Source organism: Pristis pectinata, chromosome 7, assembly GCF_009764475.1.
Source record: "Pristis pectinata isolate sPriPec2 chromosome 7, sPriPec2.1.pri, whole genome shotgun sequence".
NCBI lineage: Eukaryota > Metazoa > Chordata > Chondrichthyes > Rhinopristiformes > Pristidae > Pristis > Pristis pectinata.
In genome coordinates, this window is record NC_067411.1 from 56,703,971 (window position 1) to 56,731,264 (window position 27,294).

At 40.7% G+C, this 27,294-nt stretch overlaps 1 protein-coding gene across 6 annotated transcripts in view; it reads left to right on the top strand.

The window, feature by feature from the left end:
• The window catches only part of LOC127572970 (uncharacterized), a 95,487-nt gene that overhangs the window by 26,854 nt on the left and 41,339 nt on the right, over positions 1–27,294 (top strand). For all 6 annotated transcript variants that reach the window (XM_052020703.1, XM_052020704.1, XM_052020708.1 and 3 more), the window contains 5 exons: positions 12,278–12,362; positions 15,383–15,418; positions 20,440–20,579; positions 23,348–23,471; positions 24,911–25,055. In XM_052020703.1, the coding sequence (XP_051876663.1) occupies positions 12,278–12,362; positions 15,383–15,418; positions 20,440–20,579; positions 23,348–23,471; positions 24,911–25,055 (530 nt within the window). The remainder of the gene's footprint in view (positions 1–12,277; positions 12,363–15,382; positions 15,419–20,439; positions 20,580–23,347; positions 23,472–24,910; positions 25,056–27,294) is intronic.

Below are 27,294 nucleotides of genomic sequence, written 5' to 3' on the forward strand. Positions count from 1 at the left end.
GGAGTTTGGAAATACTTAAAATGTAGGTAAGAAGGTTACTCTGTTCTCTAAAGTCTTCAGTGGAGTAAAAGGCAGGTCCACAGAAGGCCAGAGTTGGATGAATGGAGTACTTGGCTGAGGTTTTGATCTTTTCAAGATGAGGAATAAATTAACAGTATTATGGAAGTTTCTGAAATTAAACTGTTGGGTGATGGGGATCCATTGTAGGGCAGTGAGGAAGGAGTGATGAATGAGCTGGGTAGCAGCACTTCAGACTTTTTAATAAAGAACAGCAGTCCAGAAAGGAATTGACTAGGAGTGCGGCGGTGATGAGGTTTTCACAAGATTTCATCTGTGGATTGACCAGACTTTGAAAGTCATGGGAAGTCTGCATCAGACTTGAGGTAGTTAGCTTTGAGCTATGTCTACTCTGGCAATGCTTGATATTTGCATTAGGTGGAAGAGTAGTTGCATCCACAGGCTGCTGAGCATCAGACCAGTTTTATCCCTGCGTAGGGGTGGGGATGAGAGAGAAAGGATATTAATGTAAAATACTAGACAAGTGGCATGCAAAAGTTTGGGCACCCCTGGTCAAAATTTCTGTTACTGTGAATAGCTAAGCGAGTAAAAGATGACCTGATTTCCAAAAGGCATAAAGTTAAAGATGACACATTTCTTTAATATTTTAATATTTTTTATTTCCATCTTTTACCGTTTCAAAATAACAAAGGAAAAGGGTCCGAAGCAAAAGTTTGGGCACCCTGCATGGTCAGTACTTACTAACACCCCCTTGGCAAGTATCACAGCTTGTAAATGCTTTCTGTAGCCAGCTAAGAGTCTTTCAATTCTTGTTTGGGGGATTTTCACCCATTCTTCCTTGCAAAAGGCTTCTAGTTCTGTGAGATTCTTGGGCCATCTTGCATGTGTGGATAGACCTCTTGAGGTCTATCCACACATTTTCGATGATGTTTAGGTTGGGGGACTAATGAGGGCATGGCAGAACCTTCAGCTTGTGCCTCTTGAGGTGTGTTTAGGATCATTATCCTGTTGTAGAAGCCATCCTCTTTTCACCTTCAACTTTTTTTTAAACAGTGTGATGTTTGCTTCCAGAATTTGATTCATTAATTAATTGAATTCATTCTTCCCTCTACCAGTGAAATGTTCCCCCTGCCACTGGCTGCAACACAAGCCCAAAGCATGATCTGCACCCTTTTTTTCCCTCCAAACTTTCCTGCATCCTCACCGCAAAATTCGGCATCAGAAATTTGCAAAGGAACATCTAAACAAGCCTGATGCATTTTGGAAACAAGTCCTGTGGACTGATGAAGTTAAAATAGAACTTTTTGGCTGCAATGAGCAAAGGTATGTTTGGAGAAAAAAGGGTGCAGAATTTCATGAAAAGAACACCTCTCCAACTGTTAAGCACAGGGATGGATCGATCATGCTTTGGGCTTGTGTTGCAGCCAGTGGCACGGGGAACATTTCACTGGTAGAGGGAAGAATGAATTCAATTAAATACCAGCAAATTCTGGAAGCAAACACCGTCTGTAAAAAAAAAAAAAGCTGAAGATGAAAAGGGGATGGCTTCTACAACAGGATAACGATCCTAAACACACCTCAAAATCCAGAATGGACTACCTCAAGAAGCACAAGCTGAAGGTTTTGCCATGACCCTCACAGTCCCCCTGACCTAAACATCATCAAAAATCTGTGGATAGACCTCAAAGGAACAATGCATGCAAGACGGCCCAAGAATCTCTCAGAACTAGAAGCCTTTTGCAAGGAAGAATGGGTGAAAATCCCCCAAACAAGAATTGAAAGACTCTTAGCTGGCTACAGAAAGCATTTACAAGCTGTGATACTTGCCAAAGGGGGTGTTACTAAGTACTGACCATGCAGGGTGCCCAAACTTTTGCTTTGGGCCCTTTTCCTTTTTTTGTTATTTTGAAACTGTAAAAGATGGAAATAAAGTAATCTTGCTTAAAATATTAAAGAAGTGTGTCATTTTAAACTTCATGCCTTTGGAAATCAGGTCACCTTTTACTCAGCTATTCACAGTAAAAGAAATTTTAACCAGGGGTGCCCAAACTTTTGCAAGCCACTGTAAATGGCTTTTAGCCCTATATTTTTTCAGCCTTTCAGAATCTGATTTATTATCACTGACTTAAATGACATGAAAGTTCCACATGTTGTGTGTGTTTATTTTATATATTTTGTTGGATCCTAGAACTGTTTATCTGCTGAAGTGCATAAATCTCTTGTAGTGATTTGAATCTTTTAATAGCAGTACTGCTATTATAAAAGCAGTGAATGATGGATGACAACAAGGAAATCACAATAATAAGAAAGAAAAGTGCAGGCGAATGCTCATTATACTTCACATCCTCAATGCATTTCAAATGCTTCCCATCAAATAGAATTTAGCAAGTGTCCCCTAAAAGAGGCATAGAAAACTATTATTTAAAAAAAAATGAAAATGTGGTTGCGAGTGCCAGTCAATCACTCCAGTTTCACTTATGCATCTAGTTCAGAAGACATCTGACAGTGTGGTCCCTGAACATAAAACACCTACAGCACAATTCAGGTCCTTTGGCCCACAAAGCTGAGATTGCCGGAAAATAACGAGGTTTTTTTTTCTCTTTCTAGCGTTCGGGACAGCGGCGAGTGACTGCGCAGGCGCGTGACGTCACCCGGAAGCGCGCGGGCGATTTTAAAAAGCAGACGAGCATATCTAGCGGGCAGCGTCGGAGCGGGCAGCTGAGTGAGAGGGAGCAGAGTGGGTTCGGCTTTGGCTCAACGGGCTTCGGCAAGAGCGGGAAAGAGGCGAGATTATAGAGAGGGGTGAGTTATTAGTTTAGTTTAGTGTTGAGCTCAGTGATATTCAGCAGTATGCACCTGGGATTAGTGTTGTGTTTGGAGTGTCAGATGTGGGGCCCCTGGGAGACGACCAGACTCCCTGATAACTACATCTGCGCAAAGTGCACCGAGATGCGGCTCCTCAAGGAACGGATTGAGAGTCTGGAGCAGCAGCTGGATGACCTTCGGTTGGTTAGGGAGAGCGAGCAGGAGATAGACAGGAGTTATAAAGATTATGTAGACAGCACCTCAGTGGCAGTCCCCCTCAAAAACCGATATCTCATTTTAGATTCGGTTGGAGAGGATGACTTCATAGAGGAAGACCTCAGCAGCCAGGACCTTGGCACCGTGTCTGATACTGTGGTCCAGCAGAGGAAGAGACATGCAGTGGTTATTGGGGATTCGATAGTAAGGGGTACGGATAGGAGATTCTGCGATAGCGATAATGAGTCTCGGATGGTGTGTTGCCTCCCTGGTGCCAGGGTACGGGATATCACAGACCGTGTCGAGAATATTCTGAGGGGGGAGGGTGAGCAGCCAGAAATCTTGGTACATGTAGGTACCAATGATGTAGGTAGGAAAAGAGAAGAGGTCCTGAAGGAGGAATACAAGGCATTAGGGAGAAGGTTGAAAAGTAGGACCTCAAGGGTAGTAATCTCAGGACTACTACCCGTGTCGCGTATCAATGACAGGAAGAATAGAAAGCTCTGGCAGTTAAATGCGTGGCTGAGTGACTGGTGCAAGGGGCAGGGCTTCAGATTCTTGGATACCTGGGACCTTTTTTGGGGGAGGCAAGACCTATTTGCTAAGGATGGGTTGCATCTAAACTCCAAAGGGTCCAATATCCTGGCGGGAATGTTTAATTTAGTTGTAGGGGAGGGTTTAAACTGATCTGGCAGGGGGATGGTAACCAGGATGCTAGGTTACAAGATGCTAAGGTGAGGGAGAAAGTGTATAGAAACGAATCCATTGAGGATGGCAAGAATGACAGGCAGGTGATAAGTCAGGATAATTTACTGAATAATAGAAGTACAACAAATCAGGATGTTAGGATACAGAATGTTAGGATCGGGGATGAGGATGTTCGGATACCGAATGTTAGGATAGGGGATGAGGTCTACACGAACATGTCTAAGATAGTAGGTAGCGAAGGTAGTAAGAAGGATGGACAGGTAGAAAGTCAGGATAATCTGCTGATCAATAGAAGTACAATAAGATCAATAGAAGTACAATAAAATCAATAGCAGATACCAGTCTAAACATACTATATTTAAATGCACGTAGCATCAGGAATAAAGTAGATGACCTAGTGGCACAACTACAGGTTAATAAATATGACATCGTTGCAATCACTGAGTCGTGGCTTCATGATGGATGTGATTGGGAACTGAATGTCAAGGGGTATACAGTATATAGGAAGGATAGGAGGGTAGGCAGAGGGGGAGGTGTGGCCATGATGGTTAGTAGCGATATAAAATCAATAGAAAGGAAGGACATTGGGTCAGAGGAGGTGGAATCCTTATGGGTGGAGCTGAGAAATAGCAAGGGTAAAAGAACAATAATAGCAGTCATATTTAGGCCCCCGAACAGCAGTCAGGAAGTGGACCATAAGTTGCAGATTGAGATAGAAAAAGCGTGTCAGAGTGACAATGTGAAGATAATTATGGGGGATTTTAACATGAAGGTGGACTGGGAAATGCAGCAAGGCGGTAGTACTCAGGAGAGTGAGTTTGTGGAATGTCTAAGGGATGTTTTTCTGGAGCAACTTATTGAGGAGCCCACCAGGGGATCGGCTGTTTTGGATTGGGTGCTGTGTAGTGAACCCGAGGTGATTAGGGAACTAAAGGTAAAGGAACCACTGGGAACAAGTGATCACAATATGATTGAGTTTAGTTTCAAGTTTGAGAAGGAGAAGCTGATAACTGGTGTATCGATATTTCAGTGGAATAAGGGAAATTACAAAGGTATGAGAGATGAGTTGGCCCAAATTGATTGGAGGAGTAAGTTAGCTGGAGGGACGGCAGAGGAAAAATGGAAGAAATTTCTACAGGAAATAAGGACAATGCAGGATAGATATATTCCAAGAAAAAAGAAGGTTTTGAATGGAAAAAAGGCACAGATGTGGATAACGAGGGAGGTGAAGGATAAAATAAAAGCAAAAGGGGCGGCGTACAAAGTAGCAAAAATTAGTGGGAAAACAGAAGATTGGAACGATTTTAAAAATCTGCAGAGAGAAACTAAGAAGGTCATTAGGAAAGCAAAGATGAGTTACGAAAGGAAGCTGGCGGACAACATTCGGAAGGATTCTAAGAGTTTTTTTAAATACATAAGGAATAAAAGAGAGACACGGGTTGACATAGGACCAATTGATAACGGTGCAGGAGGTATTATAATGGATGATAGTGAGATGGCAAGGGAATTGAATGAATATTTTGCATCGGTCTTCACCGTGGAGGACATAAGCAATGTGCCCGTTAGTCAGGAGTCTCACGAATTGGAGCTGAGTTCAATTGAGATTAATAGGGAGAAGGTGCTTGGAAAACTAAAGGGGCTTAAGGCTGATAAGTCTCCCGGACCGGATGGGGTGCATCCCCGGGTTCTGAAGGAGGTGGCTGTGGAGATAGCGGAGGCATTGGCGATTATTTTTCAGGAATCGATAGATTCTGGCATGGTTCCGGAGGACTGGAGGGTAGCGAATGTAGTTCCGTTGTATAAGAAAGGTGGGAGGCAGCACAAAGGCAATTACAGACCTATTAGTCTGACGTCAGTGGTGGGAAAATTATTGGAGTCTATCCTCAAGGAGGAGGTTACCGAATATCTAGAGGCGCAAGGCAAGATAGGACCTAGTCAACATGGTTTTGTGAAGGGGAGGTCCTGTCTGACCAACCTATTGGAGTTTTTTGAAGAAATCACAGGTAGGGTGGATAAGGGAGAGGCGGTAGACGTTGTGTATTTAGACTTTCAAAAGGCCTTCGATAAGGTGCCTCACAAGAGACTGATTAATAAGATGAGAGGTCATGGAATTATGGGCAGGGTAGCAAAATGGGTGGAAAATTGGCTGGTTGGCAGGAAGCAAAGGGTGGAAATAAAAGGATCTCGTTCTGGTTGGTTACCGGTTACTAGTGGTGTGCCGCAGGGGTCGGTGTTGGGGCCTCTCCTTTTTACCTTGTACATCAATGATTTGGATGATGGAATAAATGGTTGTGTGGCTAAGTTTGCGGATGACACCAAGATAAGTGGAGGAGTAGGGAGCATAGAGGAAATAGAAAGAATGCAGAGGGACCTAGACAGTTTAGGAGAATGGGCAAGGAAATGGCAGATGAGATTCAATGTTGAGAAATGTGCAGTTGTACACTTTGGAAGTAGAAATAAGCGGGTAGATTATTATCTAGAAGGAGAGAAGATTGATAGTGCGGTAGTACGAAGGGACTTGGGGGTACTCATACAAGATACCTTAAAAGTTAACCACCAGGTTGGATCGGTGGTTAAGAAAGCGAATGCTATGTTGGCATTCATCTCGAGAGGTATAGTGTATAAAAGTAAGGAAGTGTTGATGAGGCTCTACGGGGCGCTAGTGAGGCCTCATTTGGAATACTGTGCGCAGTTTTGAGCCCCACATCTTAGGAAGGATGTGCTGACGTTGGAGAGGGTTCAGAGGAGATTTACGAGAATGATTCCAGGAATGAAAGGGCTTAAGTATGATGAGCGTTTGTCGGCTCTTGGACTGTACTCGCTGGAGTACAGAAGGATGAGAGGGGACCTCGTAGCGACATTTAAAATGTTGACAGGTAAGGATAGAGTAGATGTGGCTAGGCTGTTTCCCTTGGTGGGCGTGTCCAGGACCAGAGGGCACAATCTTAGAATTAGAGGGTACAGTTTCAAGACAGAGATGAGGAGAAGTTTCTTTACCCAGAGGGTGGTGAAATTGTGGAACTCCTTGCCACGCACAGCAGTGGAGGCCAGATCAGTGGGGGTATTCAAGGAGGAGATAGACAGATATCTAAATAGTCAGGGTATCAAGGGATATGGGGATAAGGCTGGCAAATGGGATTAGAATAGTTTTTTTTTCTCTTCTTTTTTTCCCACCCCATTTCTTTTTCCCTTTTCCTTGGAGCAGACTCGATGGGCCGAATGGCCTGCTTCTGCTCCCTTATCTTGTGATCTTGTGAAAGCTGTGCTGAACATGTCCCTACCTTAGAGACCCATAGCCCTCTATTTTTCTCAGCTCCATGTACCTATCCAAAAGTCTCTTAAAAGACCCTATCATATCTGACTCCACCACTGTTGCCGGAAGCCCATTTCCACACACTAACCACTCTGAGTAAAAAAAAATTTAACCCTGACATCTCCCCTATACCTACTCCCCAGCACCTTAAACCTATGCCCTCTTGTGGCAACCATTTCAGCCCTGGGAAAAAGCCTCTATCTACCTGATCAATGCCTCTCATCGTCTTATATACCTCTATCAGGTCCTCCGTCGCTCCAAGGGGAAAAGGCCAAGTTCCCTCAACCTGCTTTCATAAAGCATACTCTGCAATCCAGGCAGCATCCTTGTAAATCTCCTCTGCACCCTTTCTATGGCTTCCACATCCTTCCTGTAGTGAGGTGACCAGAACTGAGCACAGTATTCCAAGTGGGGTCTGACCAGGGTCCTATATAGCTGCAGCATTACCTCTCGGCTCCTAAATTCAATTCCATGGTTGATGAAGGACAATACACCAAATGCCTTCTTAACCAGAGTCAAGCTGTGCAGCTGCTTTGAGCGTCCTATGGACTCGGACCCCAAGATCCCTCTGACCCGCCACACTGCCTAGAGTCCTACCATTAATACTAAACTCTGCCATCATGTTTGACCTACCAAAATGAACCACTTCACACTTATCTGGGTTGAACTCCATCTGCCACTTCTCAGCCCAGCTTTGCATCCTATCTATGTCCCACTGTAATCTGTGACAGCCCTCCACACTATCCACAACATCTCCAACCTTTGTGTCATCCACAAACTTACTAACCCACCCCTCCACTTCCTCATCCAGGTCATTTATAAAAATCACAAAGAGTAAGGGTCTGAGAACAGATCCCTGAGGTACACCACTGGTCACGGACCTCCATGCAGAATACGACTGTTCAACAACCACTCTTTGCCTTCTGTGGGCCAGCCAGTTCTGGATCCACACTGCAATGTCCCCTTGGATCCCATGCCTCCTTATTTTCTCAATAAGCCTTGCATGAGGTACCCTATCAAATGCCTTGCTGAAATCCATATACACTACATCTACTGCTCTCCCTTCATCAATGTGTTTAGTTACATCCTCGAAAAATTCAATCAGACTCGTAAGGCAGGACCTGTCCTTGACAAAGCCACGCTGACTATTCCTAATCATATTATACCTCTCCAAATGTTCATAACTCCTGCCTCTCAGGATCTTCTCCATCAGCTTACCAACCACTGAGGTAAGACTCACTGGTTTATAATTTCCTGGGCTATCTCTACTCCCTTTCTTGAATAAAGGAACAACATCCGCAACCCTCCAATCCTCTGGAACCTCTCCCGTCTCCATTGATGACGCAAAGATCATCGTCAGATGCTCCGCAATCTCCTCCCTCGCCTCCCACAGCAGCCTGGGGTACATCATATCCAGTCCCGGTGACTTATACAACTTGATACTTTCCAAAAGTTCCAGCACCACCTCTTTCTTAATATCTACATTCTCAAGCTTTTCAGCCTGCTGCAAGTCCTCACTACAATCACCCAGATCTTTTTCCGTAGTGAATACTGATGTAAAGTATTCATTAAGTACCTCTGCTATTTCTTCCGGATCCATACACACTTTCCCACTGTTGCACTTGATAGGTCCTATTCTTTCGCATCTTATCCTCTTGCTCTTCACATACTTGTAGAATGCCTTGGGGTTTTCCTTAATCCTGCCTGCCAGGGCCTTCTCATGTCCCCTTCTGGCTCTCCTAATTTCCTTCTTAAGCTCCTTCCTGTTAGCCTTATACTCTTCCAGATCTCTGACATTACCTAGCTCTCTGAACCTTTTGTAAGCTTTACTTTTCCTTTTGACTAGATTTATTATAGCCTTTGTACGCCATGGTTCTTGTATCCTATCATAACTTCCCTGTGTCATTGGAACATGCCTATGCAGAACTCCACACAAATATCCCCTGAATATTTGCCACATTTCTTCCGTACTTTTCCCTGAGAACACCTGTTCCCAATTTAAGCTTCCAATTTCCTGCCTGAGAGCCTCATAATTCCCTTTATTCCAACTAAACGCCTTTCTAGTCTGTCTGTTCCTATCTCTCTCCAATGCTATCGTAAAGGAGATAGAATTATGATCACTATCTCCAAAATGCTCTCCCACTGAGAGATCTGACACCTGACCAGGTTCATTTCCCAATACCAAATCAAGCACAGCCTCTCCTCTTGTAGGCTTATCTACATATTGTGTCAAGAATCCTTCCTGAACACACTTAACAAACTCCACCCCATCTAAACCCCTCACTGTATGGAGATGCCAATCGATATTTGGAAAATTAAAATCTCCCATCACAACAAATCTGTTATTATCACACCTTTCTAGGATCTGCTTCCCTATCTGCTCCTCGATATCCCTGTTACTATTGGGCGGCCTATAAAAAAACACCCAGTAAAGGTATTGACCCCTTCCTGTTCCTAACCCCCACCCACAGAGGTTCCATAGACAGTCCCACCATGACATCCACCTTTTCTGTAGCTGTGACACTATCTCTGATCAACAGTGCTACACCCCCACCTCTTTTGCCTCCCTCCCTGTCCTTTCTGAAACATCTAAAACCCAGCACTTGAAGTAACCATTCCTGTCCTTGAGCCATCCAAGTCTCTGTAATGGCCACCACATCGTAGCTCCAAGTATTTATCCAAGCTCTTAAGCTCATCCGCCTTATTCACTATACTCCATGCATTAAAATAGACACATCTCAAATCGTCTGTCTGAGCACGTCCCTTCTCTATCACCTGCCTGTCCTTCCTCTCGTACCAACTACAAGCTTTCTCTATTTGAGAGCCAAACGCCTCTTCCCCAGTCTCTCCAGTTTGGATCCCACCCCAACAATTCTAGTTTAAACTCTCCCCAGTAGCCTTAGCAAACCTGCCCGCCAGGATTTTGGTCCCCCTGGGATTCAAGTGCAACCCATCCTTTTTGTACAGGTCATACCTGCCCCAAAAGAGGCCCCAATGATCCAGAAATCTGAATCCCTGCCTCTCCAAAACATATTGATGGCTAACTTGACCAAGTTCAGAAATTGTTATCTTAAGTCTGATTTGACTGCTGTCCTCCTCATTGGGTGTGGCACTGAAGAGACATTCATTTCATACAGTGAATAATCCATAGGCTAATTCAATGAAGTGCAGACTTCCTGCTGTCCAGCCAACTCTGTCAAAAATGGATTATCAAGTCATTCTTATTGTTTGTAAAAACAAGCTTGCAGTTTGTAAATTTGCTATCATATTTTCTCATATCATCAGTGGCTATACAACAAGTAACTTATTGACTGGCAAGCACTTCAAACATGTTGAAGATGATGAAAGTGTAATGACTGCAGATCTGTTATTGCGTTGCTTTTCTTCATAAAAACTTTTAACAGCAAACACCCATAATTTTCCTCACTAGCTGAAATATTGGCAGTATTTTTCTCAAATTTCCACATTTAATTTGATTTGACTGGTTTGGAAGCTTTGATTTTTGCAAGAAACTTTTGAATGTTTGCATTTCTCATGAGATTCTTGTACTTTTCGTGGCGTGGTGGTCAAGGAACCTTGGCCATTCTTACTGAGATCATTTAAATCTATGAACCAATTCACTCAACAGTGAAGTCCTTGCTCAAATGAGCCAGCACAACTCACTGACTGCTCTTCACTTCCCTTCACTCATAGAGGGAAATGTGGCTTTACGTGTCTGAGAGATGGTTCAGTCAAACAAGAAAATCCTCGTGTAGCCTTTTCTTTTAGCTTGAATGTCCAGCACTGATCAGTGTGAGAGTAGTGAGCAATTATCAAATTTGTCTAAAGGTATGCACTTAAAACTTTTAATCTACACTTAAAATATCAACTGTAAGTAACTAAACAATTTAAAATTACTCTAAGGAAAATATACAAAAATATACTCATATCTTGTAAGATATTCAGTCTAGTTAAACTATTAATAAAAATTGAGTAATGTTTGTTTGTCTGGATTTGTTAGCACTCAGTCCTCTGAGTCAGAAATGTAAGGATTAAAACTTAAATGTTAGTCCAGCATGGTACTGATTAAATAAGATGCTCAAGCTAAAAGGAGTGGAACCAGAAGGCAATCACAAAATGTTAATAATTTTATGCAAAACAAACCAAACTACTGGAGGAACTCAGCGGATTGGGCAGCATCTGTAGAGGGAAATGGACAGTTGGTGTCCTTACTCCCACCTTTTCTTATCAGATTCCATAATTCTCAGACCCTTTCCTCGCCTCCACCTATCTCCTCCCAGCCTCTGCTATTTTCACCCTTCTTTCCACCATCTGCCTGTCGCCTCTCCTCACCCGGATCCACATATCACTTGCCAGCTCCTGCTCTACCTGTTCCCCTCTCCTCTGTATACTGGCTATTTTCCCTCTACTCTTTCAGTCCAGATGAAAGGTCTCAACCCGAAATGTTGACTATCCATTTCCTTCTACGGATGCTGCCTGACCTGCTGAGTTCCTCCAGTAGTTTGTTTTTTGCTCTCAATTCCAGCATCTGCAGTATCTTGTGTCTCCATCTTAATAATGTTGTTATTTGCAATCATTGCATCAAAGGATGGTTATTTGCCAGTAGGACTTTTACAGGCAATAAGGCAACAATTCTAAAACACAAATTTATATACTGTTAGAGAAAATGCCATCTTAACTCATGTGGCTATGCAGAAAGACAACAGAGCTCTATCAGCAACCTTTATAATGTATAATTCTGTGGATTCATTGGCCAAAAAGTAACATTATCCAAATCCAGTAGAAACAAATTAAATGGTCATGAGCTTGTTGGAATCTTGCTGTAAGTAAATCGGCAGTTGTTACTTGCTTGATAGTAAATGCATGGTGAATTATTTGCACTGAAACAAAATGCAACATGGACATCAATTGTCTCCCCTGTTCTTGAATCTCTTTTCCTTTGAAAACCCTATTTAATTCAGCTTTTTATGTTGGCCTGGTCCATGCTTCAAGCACTGACTTGTAGTGAATTCCACATTCTTCACATGTGAGCAGTGTTGAAGTCTTTCTTCTCAAGTTGCTATTAATAATTAGCCTTCTTAAGTTAATTGACATTTTCAGTGTGTAACTTTAATATTTATTTTGTATTGAAGATGAGATCTCTTCAGTTTAGACAGTTTTAAAATGGATTTTTCAATGTGCATGTTTTCACCAAAGGTTTTCTCTTACTGTACTTAGGAGAAGAGGCACAGTTATTGAGGTTGTCACTAATGCAGTTGTTTAACCACAAAGCACTTGAAACCCATAGAGATTATGTTAACAGGTAGGTAACTTTGTAAGTTAATTATTCTAGACTAATTGTGAATACTTGAGCTACATTCTTAAATTTAGTAACAATTTCAATAACTTTTTACAAGTCTGCCACTTGCATCGATGCACTTAAATCATCAGTGGCTTTCCATCATAAGGTAAGAAGTAGAGATGTTTACTGATGATTGCACAATGTTAGATTCCATTCACAACTCCTCAGCAAATGAAGCAACCTATTTCTGTATAAAGCAAAACCTAGACAACATTCGTGGTAATCGCTGCTGTGATGGGTTCCTGTGCACCAGTAGCAGCAGTGCATTTGGCTTTGCCATCACATCACTGGATCAAGCAGAAATGAGGTTGACCTGCAAATTTGGAATGATCTGCCATTTTGTAAAGCATCAACCTCCCCTGTTCCTTTGTGGAGGCTGGCCATTTTTCTAAGATATCTGAAGTGTGGAGGAGTGTTGGAAATTTTGTCTGTGATGCATCGTCACTTAATCACTGAGGTGCCCGTCTTCTTCTTAGCTTAGTGAAATTAACTATCGGTAATATATCCTGGGATTCAAACAGATGTGGAAGGTTATTTTATTGTGCATAAATTTTGAACTGCAAGGTAGGTTTTCTAAAAATCCGTCAGCACAGATGTTTTAATGGAAGCATCAGTTTTAATGGAAGCATCAGTTTTAATGATTTAAATCAAGAGCCTTGATGATGCTACAACGAATCTGACATACTGTTGCTGCTATTGACAATTCAGAAGAAATACTTTCATCATGTGCAATGTATTGTTTGGTTTTAAATATCAAAGAAAAGGAAGCTAATGTATTAGAAATTTTCGGAAGTGCCCAAATAATTGGGCAACGATTCTCGTCGCCACATTTTTCAAGGGCCTTTACAAGAATTGTCATTTCATTTGTGAGAAGCTAAATTCTCACACTGTTTAAAGGACTACAATAGAAAATAATCACTGCATATGAAAAGGCTGTCTAATTTAACAAAATTAACAAAATGAACAACAATGAAAGCAAACTTATAAATAGGAGGAATGGTATTCGGGAATAAGGAAATGGCAAAGAAGTTAAATATTTTGTTTGTAGACTACAACTAGAAAGATACCATGAGGATTATTACAGAGGCCCCATCTGTTCACAACCTACGTTAATGATTTGAATGAGGGAACCATGTGTAATTTATTCAAAGTACTGATTCCAAAATTAGACGGCAGTGTGAGCTGCAAGAAGGATGCAGAGAGGCCTCAAGGGTGGATTGACTGGTTAGGTGAACTAATGAGGGCCTGGCTGGTGGAATAAAATATGGAAAAATATGAGGTCATGCAGTTTGGCAGAAGAGTATTTTTTTAAATGGTGAGATATTGAAAACTGTTGGTACTTGTGCACAGGAATCACTGAAAGTTTACATACAAATTCAGCAAGCAATTTATGGCAAGAGGATTGATGTGCAAGCGTAACACCATCTTGCTCCAACTATATGGGGTTTGTGGGATCAAATCTGGAATATTAGGTACAGGTCTGGTCTCCTTACCTATGGAAGAATATACTTGTGATAGAGGAAGTGCAGTGAAGGTTCACCAGATGGATTCCTGGGATGGTGTGTTTGCCCTATGAGATTAAACAGAGCATGCCTGCAGCCTTTTTTCAAAGAACAAGGGACATCCATTGAAAACTACTTAATTTTTTGTGGGGCTTGTGGAGTTGATGTTTTCCCTGTTTGCAGTCTCCAGAACCAGGGCATAGTCTGAAAATAAGGGGCAGCTATTTGGGATAATGATGAAGAGAATTTTGGTTTTACCCAATGAGTAGAGAGTCTTTGCAATTCTCTACCAAAGAGGGCTGTGTTGGCTTCTTTGCTGAGTATGTTTAAGATGATTTCTTAAAATCCTTAGATTCCCAGAGAGATTGATAGATGTATGGAAAGTGATATTGAAGTAAAAGATCATTCATGATCTTACTGAATGGCAGAGCTGGCTCGAGCGGCCAGGTGGCCTGCTTCTGCTTCTGTCTCTTACATTCCTCTGCTTTGTAGCCTCAATGTCCCAATGCATTTTTCAGCTAATAAGGTACATTTTCAAAGAAGTTATTTGTAGTCTCTGCTGTAATCCATTCCAATTAATGTCTACACAACAAGGCCCCATAAACAAAAATGAAACAAATGACTGTTTTGGTTGAAGGAGAAATGTTGTACAAGAAACTGAGGGAACGGTCCCTCATTTATGGATGAGAGAGGTTTTATGACTCATCTGAGAGTCAGCACCCCTCGCAAAGCAACTCTATCTCATTACTAGCCTGGATTAAGTGTGTAAGTGGAAGGATTCACTAGGTTTAAAGAGCTTTGACATTTCACTTTGTTACATTTGTAAGAAGTGTGAATCAACTTATTATTCCTTCAGCTTTCCTTTTCAAATCTTGCATAGGATGCAGTCCATTGTTGTTTTCTTACATGTAGTTGTTCTGACTGCATTTTCTGCTTAGACAAACTTGGTGCCTTTTCCCCAAAGCAGTTTTCTATATCCATGTGGAAAGTGTTATTCTTGGAGGATGCATTCCAAACAATATTAGTCTGAAGAGAATCCAGTAAACAGTGTGCTTATCATATAAGGCAGTTCACTTCACACTCCTGTTTGGCATGTTAGAGTCTTCAGGGAGGTTCATCTCTCCAGGGAGCTATATAAGTGACTATGTATTTCTGGTGCTTTTAAAAGTATACATCTTTATTTGTAGTCAGCCAATTTAAAAAAAAGTGGAGGAAACAATAAGCATCAACCAAAACCATCATTTGTAATTCATGTTGACAAACCAATGTGAAATGGTTGAAGTACTGAGTTCAACAATCTTAGATGTAAAACCCTTAACATAAAATTCAAGATGAAATTAAATTTATGAAATTTGATGAGGTGTTTGTAGTATAGGTTGAAAGATTTACCAACTAAGAGTTTCAATTTAAAATGTATATTTTTCTAAATGATATTTTGTTTTAAGATGTATCTTATTAAATTACATTTGTTTTGTTTAGAGTATGTACAAGGAATCTGAAGGACCTTGCACAATGGTAAGAGTACAAATCTATTTCTGAGTAAACTAACATTTATTTTGTTAAAAGATGATGCAAACTTTCCAGGCACTTTGATTCTGTAATGCTCAGATCACATTTGCCTCCAATGTTAAGTACTGGGAAAGGTTTATTTACTGGCTGGTATTTCACATTCCAAAATATTCCTATGATAACATGGTTTCCACAGTCCACTACTGTTTTCTACAGGTAGCTATTCTGACTGCATTTTCTGTTTAGATATAATTAGAGTCTTTTCCCCAAAGTAGTTCTCTATATCCATGAGGAAAGTGTATTCCTTGGAGGATGCATTCCAAACAAAATTATAAACTGATTTTCTTTTCATATTTTTTCCTTCGATTCCCTTTAATATTGCAAAGTTATTGCTTCAAAATAACTATTCACCAGCATATTGATAATCTGTGTAATACTGGTTTATGTTGCTTTCTGCTCATTAGTCAACTCTCTAAACATAGTCTTAAATTTCTCCTTATGACAATTTAGTAAAAATGTTTCTGAAAAGCCTATTGCTGGAAATGCACAAGGGGATAGAATTGGAGGAAATTGGAGCTCTTGGAGGCTTGTTGGAGGAAGACAAAGATTGATGCACTGCAGCTGCAATTTCAAATAGCATGGAAGAACTTATAATAATCCCTATCCCAAGAGACAAAGTATTGGAAAAAGTAAGGGAAAAGTAAGCCTGGACCCAAGGGGAGTTTTACAGGAAGTGGCTGCAGGAGTCATTGGTTGATGTTTTACAGAACTCACTAAGTTCTGGAAGGGTACCAACAGACTGGCAGCACCATTTTTGGAAGCAAAAATAACTCCCTTGTTCAAGGAGGGGAAACAAAAAGTAGGCCTGTTAGCTTAATGCCTCTTGCCAGGATGCTCGAGTCTGTAGTAGAAAAGCTTAATGTAATCAAATTAAGTTAATGTGGTTTTGTGAAGGGTAAATCATATTTGACAAATCTGCTAGAGTTCTTCAAGGATGTAACAAGCAGTGTCTGTAGGTGGGAACCTGTAAATATAGTGCTTTTGGATTTCCAGAAGGCATTTGACAAGGCTGGTGCACAAGAGCTCAGTGTTGTGTGTTAGCATAGATTGAATACTGGCAGGTTATCAATAGTGGAGTGCCCAAGGATCTCAATTGGCTCTTAATTATTTAATATTTAATGATCTAGAGGTGGGAACAGAGTGCAAGGTATCCAAGTTTGCCAATTACGCTAAATTAAGGCAAGATGGCATGTTGCAATGAGGATATGTGGACTCTACCACAGGATATAGATAGGTTGAGTCGATAGACAAAATCATGGCAAGTGGAATTTAATGTGGGAAAGTGAGATTGTGCCCTTTGATAAAAGGAATCAAAAGTCATACTTATCTAAATGGAGAAAATGAGTGTTGTTCAGAGGGATCCAGGTAGTCCTGTGCACGAATCACTGAAAGCTAGCAAGCAGGTGCATCAAATAGCTAAGCAAATGGCTTATTGGCTTTTATTGCAAGGGAATTGGAATCTAGAAATAGCGAAGTACAGGGTGTTGGTGAGGCCACACCTGGAGTACTGTGCACCTTTATCTAAGGAAGGATATACTAGTATTTGATGTTTATAAGAAATTCACTAGACTAATTCCTGGGAGAAAGGGTTGTCCCATAATAAAGAAATGGGATCTATATTCGTTGAGGTTTAGAAACATGAGGGGTGATCTTATTGAAATATGTATATTCCTAAGGGAGCATGACAGAGTAGATGTTGAGATGTTATAAAATAAGGGGCGAGTCATTTAAAGCTCAGGTATAGAATTTCTTCTGGCAGACGGTGATGAATCTCTGAGATTTTCTATACCAGAGGGTTATGGAGACTAGACCATTGGAAGTGTATAGAAGGGAAATTTTTGATGGATATGGAAATTCAGAGGTATAGGAAGCTGGTGCAGAAGGCGAGTTGAGGCCTGGGGCAGACCACCCATGATGGGCAAGTGACGTACTCCTGCTTTTTGTAGTTTTGTGTTTATCTACAAAGTGCACTGCCTTGGTTGCTTTGACAGGACTTCCTAAACCTATAACCCATACCTTCCGAAAGGAGAGGAGAAGCAAACCCAGCACCAAGTTCTCCTCCAAGGCACACACCCATTTTGACAAGGCAATGTATCACCATTCCTTTAGTGCTTTATCAAAATCCTGGAGATCTTGGCTTACTCTCAGCATTTGCAATTACTTTTGCTACAGTGAGTCATGGTTCATAGGGTTGCTTAATATCATTTTCTCAAAGCTGATAGACATGGATTGTTAGTACCTGCCTTATTTGTGGGATGTGGGCATAACTCATGACACTCTTAAGAAAACTTGAATGATCCAATAACTAACTGCAATTTTAAAAATATTCTTCTGACTTTTGTCATTGGCTTTAGCTTATGACCTTTCATCGCTGATTCACCAGCCAAAGTAAATAAACTTCGCACATTCATGTCTTCAAAATTGTCATAATTAAGTCACATCTTTTGTGCTGTATCTTAGGTTTCTCTTGCTTTCTATTGGCAATTTCTTGACAGCCCTTCCACCATCCTGGTGAATTTCCTCTATTATGTAGTTTTAACACTGTTTCAAAAATGTGGAGTTCAAACTATGTGCCTTTACTTGTGTATAACCTATATTTTGTAAACCTTTTGCACTCTACAAGATTCTTTTCCTCCCGGCCTATTTGCAAGCTGGAGGGTGCTACTAAAATGATCTTGAACCTCGTTATACATTCTGTGCATTAATTAATGGAAGCTGGACAAAACAATTGTGAATTCATCTGCCACAAACTGTAGATGGGGTTAGGTTAAAGCATTAGAATGTGGAGTGGGATCCAGTGAGGGAAGTGAGTTCAGGCTAGGGCAGTGGAAAAGTTTTGCTTGGTGGCCCAGGGTAAGGTTGGAGAGTAGCAAATGCAGCTGAATGGATGTCATCACTCATTATGGCAAAACTAGTTCATGAATTCTCAAGACTTTTACCTTAGAAGAGATAGTGGACAGTACTAGTTTCATTTTTCCACATGTATATACACTGATATTTTTGCACAATTTAAAAGTAAAATGCACAAACAATTTTCACAGGCTGTCCTGGTGAATATTAGGAACTAGTGATCACAATATGATTGAGTTCAGTTTCAAATTTGAGAAGGAGAAGCTGATAGCTGGTGTATCGACATTTCAGTGGAACAAAGGAAATTACAGTGGCATGAGAGAGGAACTGGCCCAAATTGATTGGAAGAGTAAGCTAGCTGGAGGGACAGAGCAGAAATGGATAGAATTTCTAAAAGAAATAAGGAAAATGCAGGGTAGATATATTCCGAGAAAAAGGTTTTGAATGGAAAGAAGGCACAAATGTGGATAACGAGAGAGGTTAAGGCTAAGATAAGAGCAAAAGGGAGGGCATACAAGGAAGCAAGAATTAGTGGGAAAACAGAAGACTGGGAAACTTTTAAAAACCTGCAGAAAGAAAATAAGAAGGTCATTAGGAAAGAAAAGATGAATTATGAAAGGAAGTTGGCAGATAACATTCAAAAGGATACTAAGTTTTTTTAAATATATGAAGAGTAAAAGAGAGACACGGGTTGATATAGGACCAATCGAAAATGGTGTGGGAGAGATTATAATGGATGATAAAGAGATGGCAGAGGAACTAAATGAGTATTTTGCATCAGTCTTCACTGTGGAGGACATCAGCAATATACCGGATAGTCAGGGGTCTCAAGGAATGGAACTGAGTTCAGTTAAGATTACTAGAGAGAAGGTGCTAAGGAAAGCTAAATGGACTAAAGACAGATAAATCTTCCGGACCGGATGAGGTGCATCCCCGGGTTCTGAAGGAGGTGGCTTTAGTGATTGCCGAGGCATTGGTGATAATTTTCCAGGAATCGATAGATTCCTGCATGGTTCCGGAGGACTGGAGGGTCGCAAATGTAGTTCCACTCTATAAGAAAGGTGGGAGGCAGCATAAGGGAAATTACAGACCTATTAGTCTGACATCGGTGGTGGGAAAGTTATTGGAATCAATCCTCAAGGATGAGATTATGGAATACCTAGAGGTGCAAGGCAAGATAGGTCCAAGCCAGCATGGTTTCATGAAGGGAAGATCCTGCCTGACCAACCTATTGAGTTTTTTGAGGAAATCTCAGGTAGGGTGGATAAGGGAGAGGCTGTGGAGGTTGTGTATTTAGACTTTCAAAAGGCCTTTGACAAGGTGCCACACAAGAGGCTGATTAATAAGATGAAGGTTAACCACCAGGTCAGATCGGCAGTAAAGAAAGCGAATGCTATGTTGGCATTCATTTTGAGAGGTATAGTGTATAAAAGTAGGGAAGTGTTGATGAGGCTCTACGGGGCACTGGTGAGGCCTCATTTGGAATACTGTGTGCAGTTTTGGGCCCCATATCTTAAGAAGGATGTACTGATGTTGGAGAGGGTTCAGAAGAGATTTACGAGGATGATTCCCAGAATGAAAGGGCTTCCATAAGATGAGCATTTGTCAGCTCTTGGACTGTACTCACTGGAGTACAGAAGAATGAGAGGGAACCTCATAGAAACATTTAGAATGTTGAAAGAACTGGACAGATTAGATGTGGCTAAGCTGTTTCCCTTGGTGGGTGAGTGCAGGACCAGAGGGCACAATCTTAGAATTAGAGGGTACCGGTTTAAAACAGAAATGAGGAGAAATTTCTTTAGCCAGAAGGTAGTGAATTTATGGAATTCTTTGCCATGTACAGCATTGGAGGCATTTAAGGAGGAGATAGATAGGTATCTAATTAGTCAAGGGATATGGGGATAAGGCCGGAAATTGGGGCTAGAAAGGAATAGTTTTTTTTTCTTTAGCTCATGGAGCAGACTCGATGGGCCAAATGGTCTACTTCTGCTCCCTTGTCTTGTGATCTTGTGAATATTGGTTGTTACCCTGATTTGCCTTTTATTTCACCACAGCAATCTTTTAAAGGCATGCTATAATTGAGTTTTGACCTGTTTTTACAAATTTTATTCCATCAGCAGAGAGCCTGTTGTGATTTACGAAATGTTCAAACGATTGGCTACGGAACTTGTACTAGGAATTTTTCTTAACATCGATGCAGAGGAATCTGCAGCATTCTCCAAACAGATTACAGAGCTTTCAACACAGCATTGGCATGGTAAGGCTTCAATTCAGATGTAGAAGAAGAGGCTGCGATCAAAAGAAATCAGAGTTGCAGAATGCTCCAGCATAGAAATATTTTGTTTCGCCCATGAATTATTCTTAACTGTTGCTTTATTCCATTTGAATCACCCAGTCAAATGTTTGTCTTTCAGAACAGTAGAATGACCTCTTATCATTCTTTCATAACCTTGGAACCATAGATGTACTATTAAGACTGGCTAAGAGATAGTGTTGGCACAAATGTCAAGAAACATGCAGGCTTGCCTAGGGATCTAACATGATTCTGCCAAAATGGAATAACCCATTACATACAGTTGATTTCCTATTTGAGACTAGACATTGAATCAGTTGTCCTCTCTTCCTTTGTGACAAACGGTATTTCCTTCCACAATTTTGAAGCCTCCCATTTATCATCTCTAGTTTCATTTGAAATTCTTTCTCCAAACGTTGTTTGCCCATCTACCGTTAGAATAACTTTAGTCCTAATTATCTTTCCTCACCACTATCCTTAAATGTTTCTCTGCTCCTCTCTGGTGGTTCTGCATTTTAGTTACTACAGTAGTTTCTCTGCCATCTCCTTATTCCCCTCTAAAAGATTGTCTGAATGATCTCTTCACTGCTCCACACTTAATCTTATCTGTCCAATTAGAACCAGAGAAGCTCTTTCAGAACTCATGCCACCATTTCAAGAGAAGTAAATTAACCTGTTATAGTTGATGTTCTCCTTCGTCATCAAATCACAGGATGGCACAGTATCACAATAGGTAGCTCTGCTGCCTCACAGCTCCAGCAACCAAAGTTTGATCCTGACTTCTGAAGGTATCTTTGTGAAGTATGCACATTCTGCCTTTGACTGTGTGATTTTATTTACCCCTGCATGCTCCAGTTTCTTCCCATGTACCAAAGACATGCTGGTTTGTAGATTATTTGGCAACTGTAAATTATACCCAGCTAGGAGAATCAGGATGGAGTTGATGGGCATGTGAGAGAGAATAGTCTACAAGGGAAAATGGGGGAATGGAATTGATGGGATCGTTCTGAGAGCTGGCATGGATTCTGTGGGCCAAATGGCAACCTCCTAACTCGTAGGAAGATACAAAATTGTTAACTGGATTTTAATTCGCTTGCTATTTGAAGGAGCTTGTTCTGAGCAAATTAGCTGACAATAGCCTGCATTTCAATAATAACTACATTTCAAACATAATTCATTGACTGTTGATGTAAAAGACGCTAAGTTCTTCCCTTTATAGGCTCATAAGCTCTTTTAAACCTTAGTTTGTAGTTTTAAATTGTTCTCATCTCCCTTTTTGCTATGTAGTCTTTCCATTTGATATGTTGGCTTCTTTCTTAATAGAATGTAATAGACATTCTTTCAACTACTTGTTTAAATTGCTGATCTACAGTTGTTTGCCTTAGTTCTGCGGAGCCTGGGCACAGCCTTTGACTGTTTTTCCCTAATGTAAGTGCAAATGCAAGGCTGGGGCAGCAAAGATATGATAATATAAAAATTAATTTGATTTTTAGTGCACATCATAAGGGGCAATTACATTTGTAACAGAACACACAGGTTTAAAGGAATGTATAGGTTTAATTTCAAATGTAGCAAGATGGAGTGGAATTGATTAATGGAGAACACTAATGTTGTGAATTAGATGATGCCTGTGCTTTGAAATGTATATGAGATTTGAGCAAGGTCAGACACTGAATAAATATGACAAGTACAGGCAGCTAGAACCAGATCATAGAATTATAGATGTACTGGATATTTGTAGGAATGCTGTGAAGGGCTGCATCACAGCAATTAAATTTGTAGGCAGTGATATTTTGAGTGAAAAAGTTGAGGAAATTACAGTAAAGCTCCGATAATCCAGCAACCTTGGGACTTTGATTCTGGATTGGCAGATTTTCCGGACTGTTGGATGTTATTCTATTAACACTCTGGCACACTTGTTTTATTTCACTTTTTAAAGATATAACATAACAGTGTGATAAATTTCCCAGTGAACTTGTTGAGTTTAAAGGGAACATGGGAAATGTGGGACCAGTGAGTTTAAAGGGAGTACAGGAAACAGGGCCTGCTGAGTTTAAAGGGAACATGGGAAACAGTGAGTCATTTCCTGAACCATCAGGATTTCCAAACAATAGGATAGTGAAGGTGGAGTTTTACTGTAGTATTTAAAAGCACAATAGTTGCAATCAAAATTAAAATTTGCACATCATGCCAAAATTGGTTGTGTAGTTGATAATGAAAAAGAAAGCCGTAGGTTACACAAAGATATCAAGAGTCAAAGCAGAGTGGTACATGAGCCGTAATGGGCCTTCAGAAATTACCCAGATAATCAGAAACACATAAAAGTTATTGGAATCAATTTTAAAAATCAAAATTATTATAAGAATGTATTTAAATGTGTTTAACCGATAAATTCATTAAAAATCCGCCTGGAAATTAACTTTTAGTTTGGCAATGAATGGGCGCACGGTCAGTGCTCCAGCTGGTTTGAAGATGAGGGGTTGGATACGAGCTGATGTGAGATATCATCTTAGCATGATGCTGAGTCCAGCGGTAGTGCAGAAGGTCAGATGCACTGTTATTTGAGTTTCAGGGTGCTACTGACTTTCATTCTGAAATGTGCTGGCAGGAAAGTTGGGCATGATCTGATGCTCGACCTTGCTGGCAGCTCTTCCAATCCTGGTAAAAGTATGTTTTGGTCCTATGATTCTATGATTTACGTTTTCATGTGTTCCGTGTTATTTGATTAATAGGACTAATCTCTACTCCACTGAATGTGAAAGTGTCGGCATGGTCTTCGGGGTTTTCTCAGGCTCTTGAAGCAAAAGAAAAGCTACTTAACATTATTGATGAGCGTCTCAAGAGTGAGAATGAAGGGTGAGCCTTGTCAGATAATCTTTTAACTGGGTGGGGTAAATTCCTTGTTCGTTTGAGCTGTGTGTCTTCCCAAACATTACTGCACTATCATATGGAATGAGGGTTACTCGGTTAATCCAAAACCTGGCTTAATTGGGGCATTGATGTTTTATCCAGAAGGAAAGTATTTTATAAAGAAATGTTTGTTGAACTGTTTTTCTGTTTTTAGTGTACCTTTAGTGGCATCTAGTCATGTTCGCAATGACTGATGAAATGCTGACTTCTCAGAGCTGATGGTGTGTACTCTTTGTACCTAGAAGATTGTGCACTATGAAGCTTTTTTTTACTTATCTGTTCAAACAAAATCAAGCACTCACTATTAGTAGTACAATTTAAAAGCCTATGTTGGGAAGCAACTCAAACTTATGAAAGCCCTATCTCTGCCAATAATACTTCCACTTACTTGGTGAATCATGGGACATTGTAATATGGCCATAATAGTATAACAGTGGCGACACAAGAGACTGCAGGTGCTGGAATATGGAGCAAAAAACAAGGTGCAGGAGGAACTCAGCGGGTCAAGCAACATCTGTGAGAAGAAAGAAATAGTCGACATTTCAGGTCGAAACCCTGCATCAGGACTGGTGCTGGGTTTTGACCCAAAATGTCGACAATTTCTTTCCTCCCACAGATGCTGTTTGACCCATTGAGTTCCTCCTGCACCTTGTTTGTTGTTATAGTATAACAGTGTATGCCTTTGACTTGCATTCCTCCAAAGCTACTGTGCAACAGAACTGTATCTAAAAGATTGTATTTTCTCATGTCATTTGTTTTGATTGGTTAAATACACTACAGCTATCAACTGATTTTAAGGTGGTGCATCATTGGCATGTTATCATTAAAGTACCAAAATGAGTACTAGATAGACAGTAGTCTATCTATTCTGATGTTGCTGTGTTAAATACCATTATACCATTATCCCTTCAAAGGCCAAGTTATTTTTCCCAAGATGTGGTGCCCAAAACTGAATATAGTATTCTAGATGGAGTCTGATAGAGAATCAGTCAAACTAAAACATCATTATTTTGCTCAGAATGTGGCTATGCAACCAAATGTCTTCAGCGGATAATTAACATTCAACTCATTACTGGGTTGTGAGTTAACATGCATCTCTTCTGGGTAGAGATGCATCAATAAGGATAATGAGCATTACTATACATTTAAAAATTTGTATCATCCCATTTAAATTCCATTTAACATAACTCTTAATTGCAAATCCTGAAATAACAAGTTTTAAGGCTAATCTGTGTCATTTGCTTCCTTAATATTATTCTTAAGCTCTTAATGAATGAATAATGAAATTGTAACCAATCCCATACCATGTGTTTATAGTACTTCAGTAATGGTGAATATATCTGGTTTACATATGTATAACCAAACTTGTTTTGTAATTTAATCAGCTTCATCTCCAAAATAAAGGATGTACCATTTCCAGAAAGCACCAGTGCAGCACAGCATCTCCTCCTCTTTATTTCAGCACTAATTCCCAAAGCACTTGCATCGCTGTTGACATCCTTTACAATTGAACTTGCTGGATCAAACAAGGTACCCTCACCTTTTTTTTCTATTTATAAGACATTGACCAATGTTGAACAAAAATAACTTGTTGTTATTCTTATCAATCAAAGTGCTCAATCAAATAAAAGTATTGGTTTCAGTGTGCTTCCTTCCTTTTTTCCTGAACAATTCTTTTGCAGAGTCTAACATTGCTGATTGTTTATTAAATTGGTTTATCTGCCTGTTCCTTCTGTTTCTTTTCTGTACTATGTTGTACTCTTTCCATTAGACTGCCTCTTTCTCTTCCATTCCATAGCTTTGTCTCCATATGAAGGTGTCATCCCAAACTTCAGTTTGTTAGATCATTTTAGTGCATTGGCCTCTGTAGGTTAGTGAAAGTTTGTTTAATAATTATTCATGATCCACTGAGTAAACTAGTTACAAATGAGTTTTAAAATATAGGTTCTATTCATTGTCATTCAACTGTGTTGTATTTTATCTACTGATACGATCTGTAAAATTAATCATTACCTATTGTTGGATTTCAAATGAAAAGGGGAAGCCAGACTCAAACAGGAAAGTGGTTGGACACAAACTTCTGTGGCACTGATTGTTCAAACAGCACTCCTCCTAAATGGAACTCCTCACTGTGAACACAGGATTATTGAATGTATTCAAGTATCTCTTTCTAGGCCTAATTTTGGCTACAGTTCTGTTTTTATTTGGCCATATTTATTATTAGATTTCTGGGATATGCAATGGCCAGAATTGCAATGGCACAGAGATCAGTGGACAGGCCGACTAGAGGAAAGGCCATACTGGACCTGGTACTAGGCAATGAGCCTGATCAGGTTTCAGTTCTCTTGGTGGGAAAGCATTTTGGAGACAGTGACCATAACTCCTTGACCTTTACTGTAGCCTTGGAGAGGGATAGGAGCAGACGATATAGGGAAGTATTTGATTGGCGGAGGGGGAATTATGATACTATTAGTCAGGAACTTGGGAGTCTAAATTGGGAACAGATGTTCTTGGGGAAGTGCACAATGGAAATGTGGAGGTTGTTTAGGGAGTACTTGCATGGTGTTCTGGATAGGTTTGTCCCATTGAGGCAGATAAGGATGGTAGAGTGAAGGAACCATGGTTGACAAGAGACGTAGAATATCTTGTCAAGAGGAAGAAAGAAGCTTACCTATGGTTTAGACAGCAAGGATCAGACATGGCTCTTGAGAGTTACAAGGTAGCCAGGAGGGATCTTAAGAATGGACTTAGGAGAGCTAGAAGGTGGCATGAGAAGGCCTTGGCAAGTAGGATTAAGGAAAACCCCAAGGCATTCTACACGCATGTGAAGATTAGGAGGACGACTAGAGTGAGGTTAAGACCAATCAGGGATAAAAGAGGAAACATGTGCCTGGAATTAGAAGAGGTAGGGGAGGTCCTTAATGAATACATTGCTTCGGAGTTCCAGTGAGAGAGACTTTGACATTTGTGAGGATGGCGTACAACAGGCTGGGTCATGTCGATGTGAGGAAAGAGGATGTGCTGGAAGTTTTGAAAAACATTAGGATAGATAAGTCACCAGGACCAGACGGGATATATCCAAGGTTATTATGGGAAGCGAGGGAAGAGATTTCTGCACCTTTGGCAATGATCTTTGTGTCCTCACTGGCTACGGGAGTAGTGCCAAATGATTGGTGGGTGGTAAATGTTGTTCTTTTGTTCAAGAAAGGGAGTAGGGATAACCCTGGGAATTACAGACCAGTGAGTCTTCAGTGGTGGGCAAATTACTGGAGAAGATTCTTAGAGACAGGATTTATGGGCATTTAGAGAAGCATAGGCTGATTAGGGGCAGTCAGCATGGCTTTGTGAGGGGCAGGTCATGCCTCACCAGCCTGATTGAATTCTTTGAGGACGTGACAAAGCACATTGATGAAGGTAGAGCAGTGGATGTGGTGCACATGGATTTTAGTAAGGCATTTGATAAGGTTCCTCATAGAAGGCTTATTCAGAAAGTCAGGACACATGGGATCCAGGGAAACCTGGCTGTGTGGATTCAGAATTGGCTCGCCCATAGAAGACATGGATGGAGCATATTCTGCCTGGCGGTCAGTGACCAGGGATCTGTTCTGGGACCCCTGCCCTTTGTGATTTTTATAAATGATTTGGATGAGGATGTGGAGGGGTGGGTTAGTAAGTTTGCAGATGACACAAAGGTTGGTGGTGTTGTGGATTGTGTAGAAGGTTACTGTAGGCTACAACAGGACATTGATAGGATGCAGAGCTGGGCTGA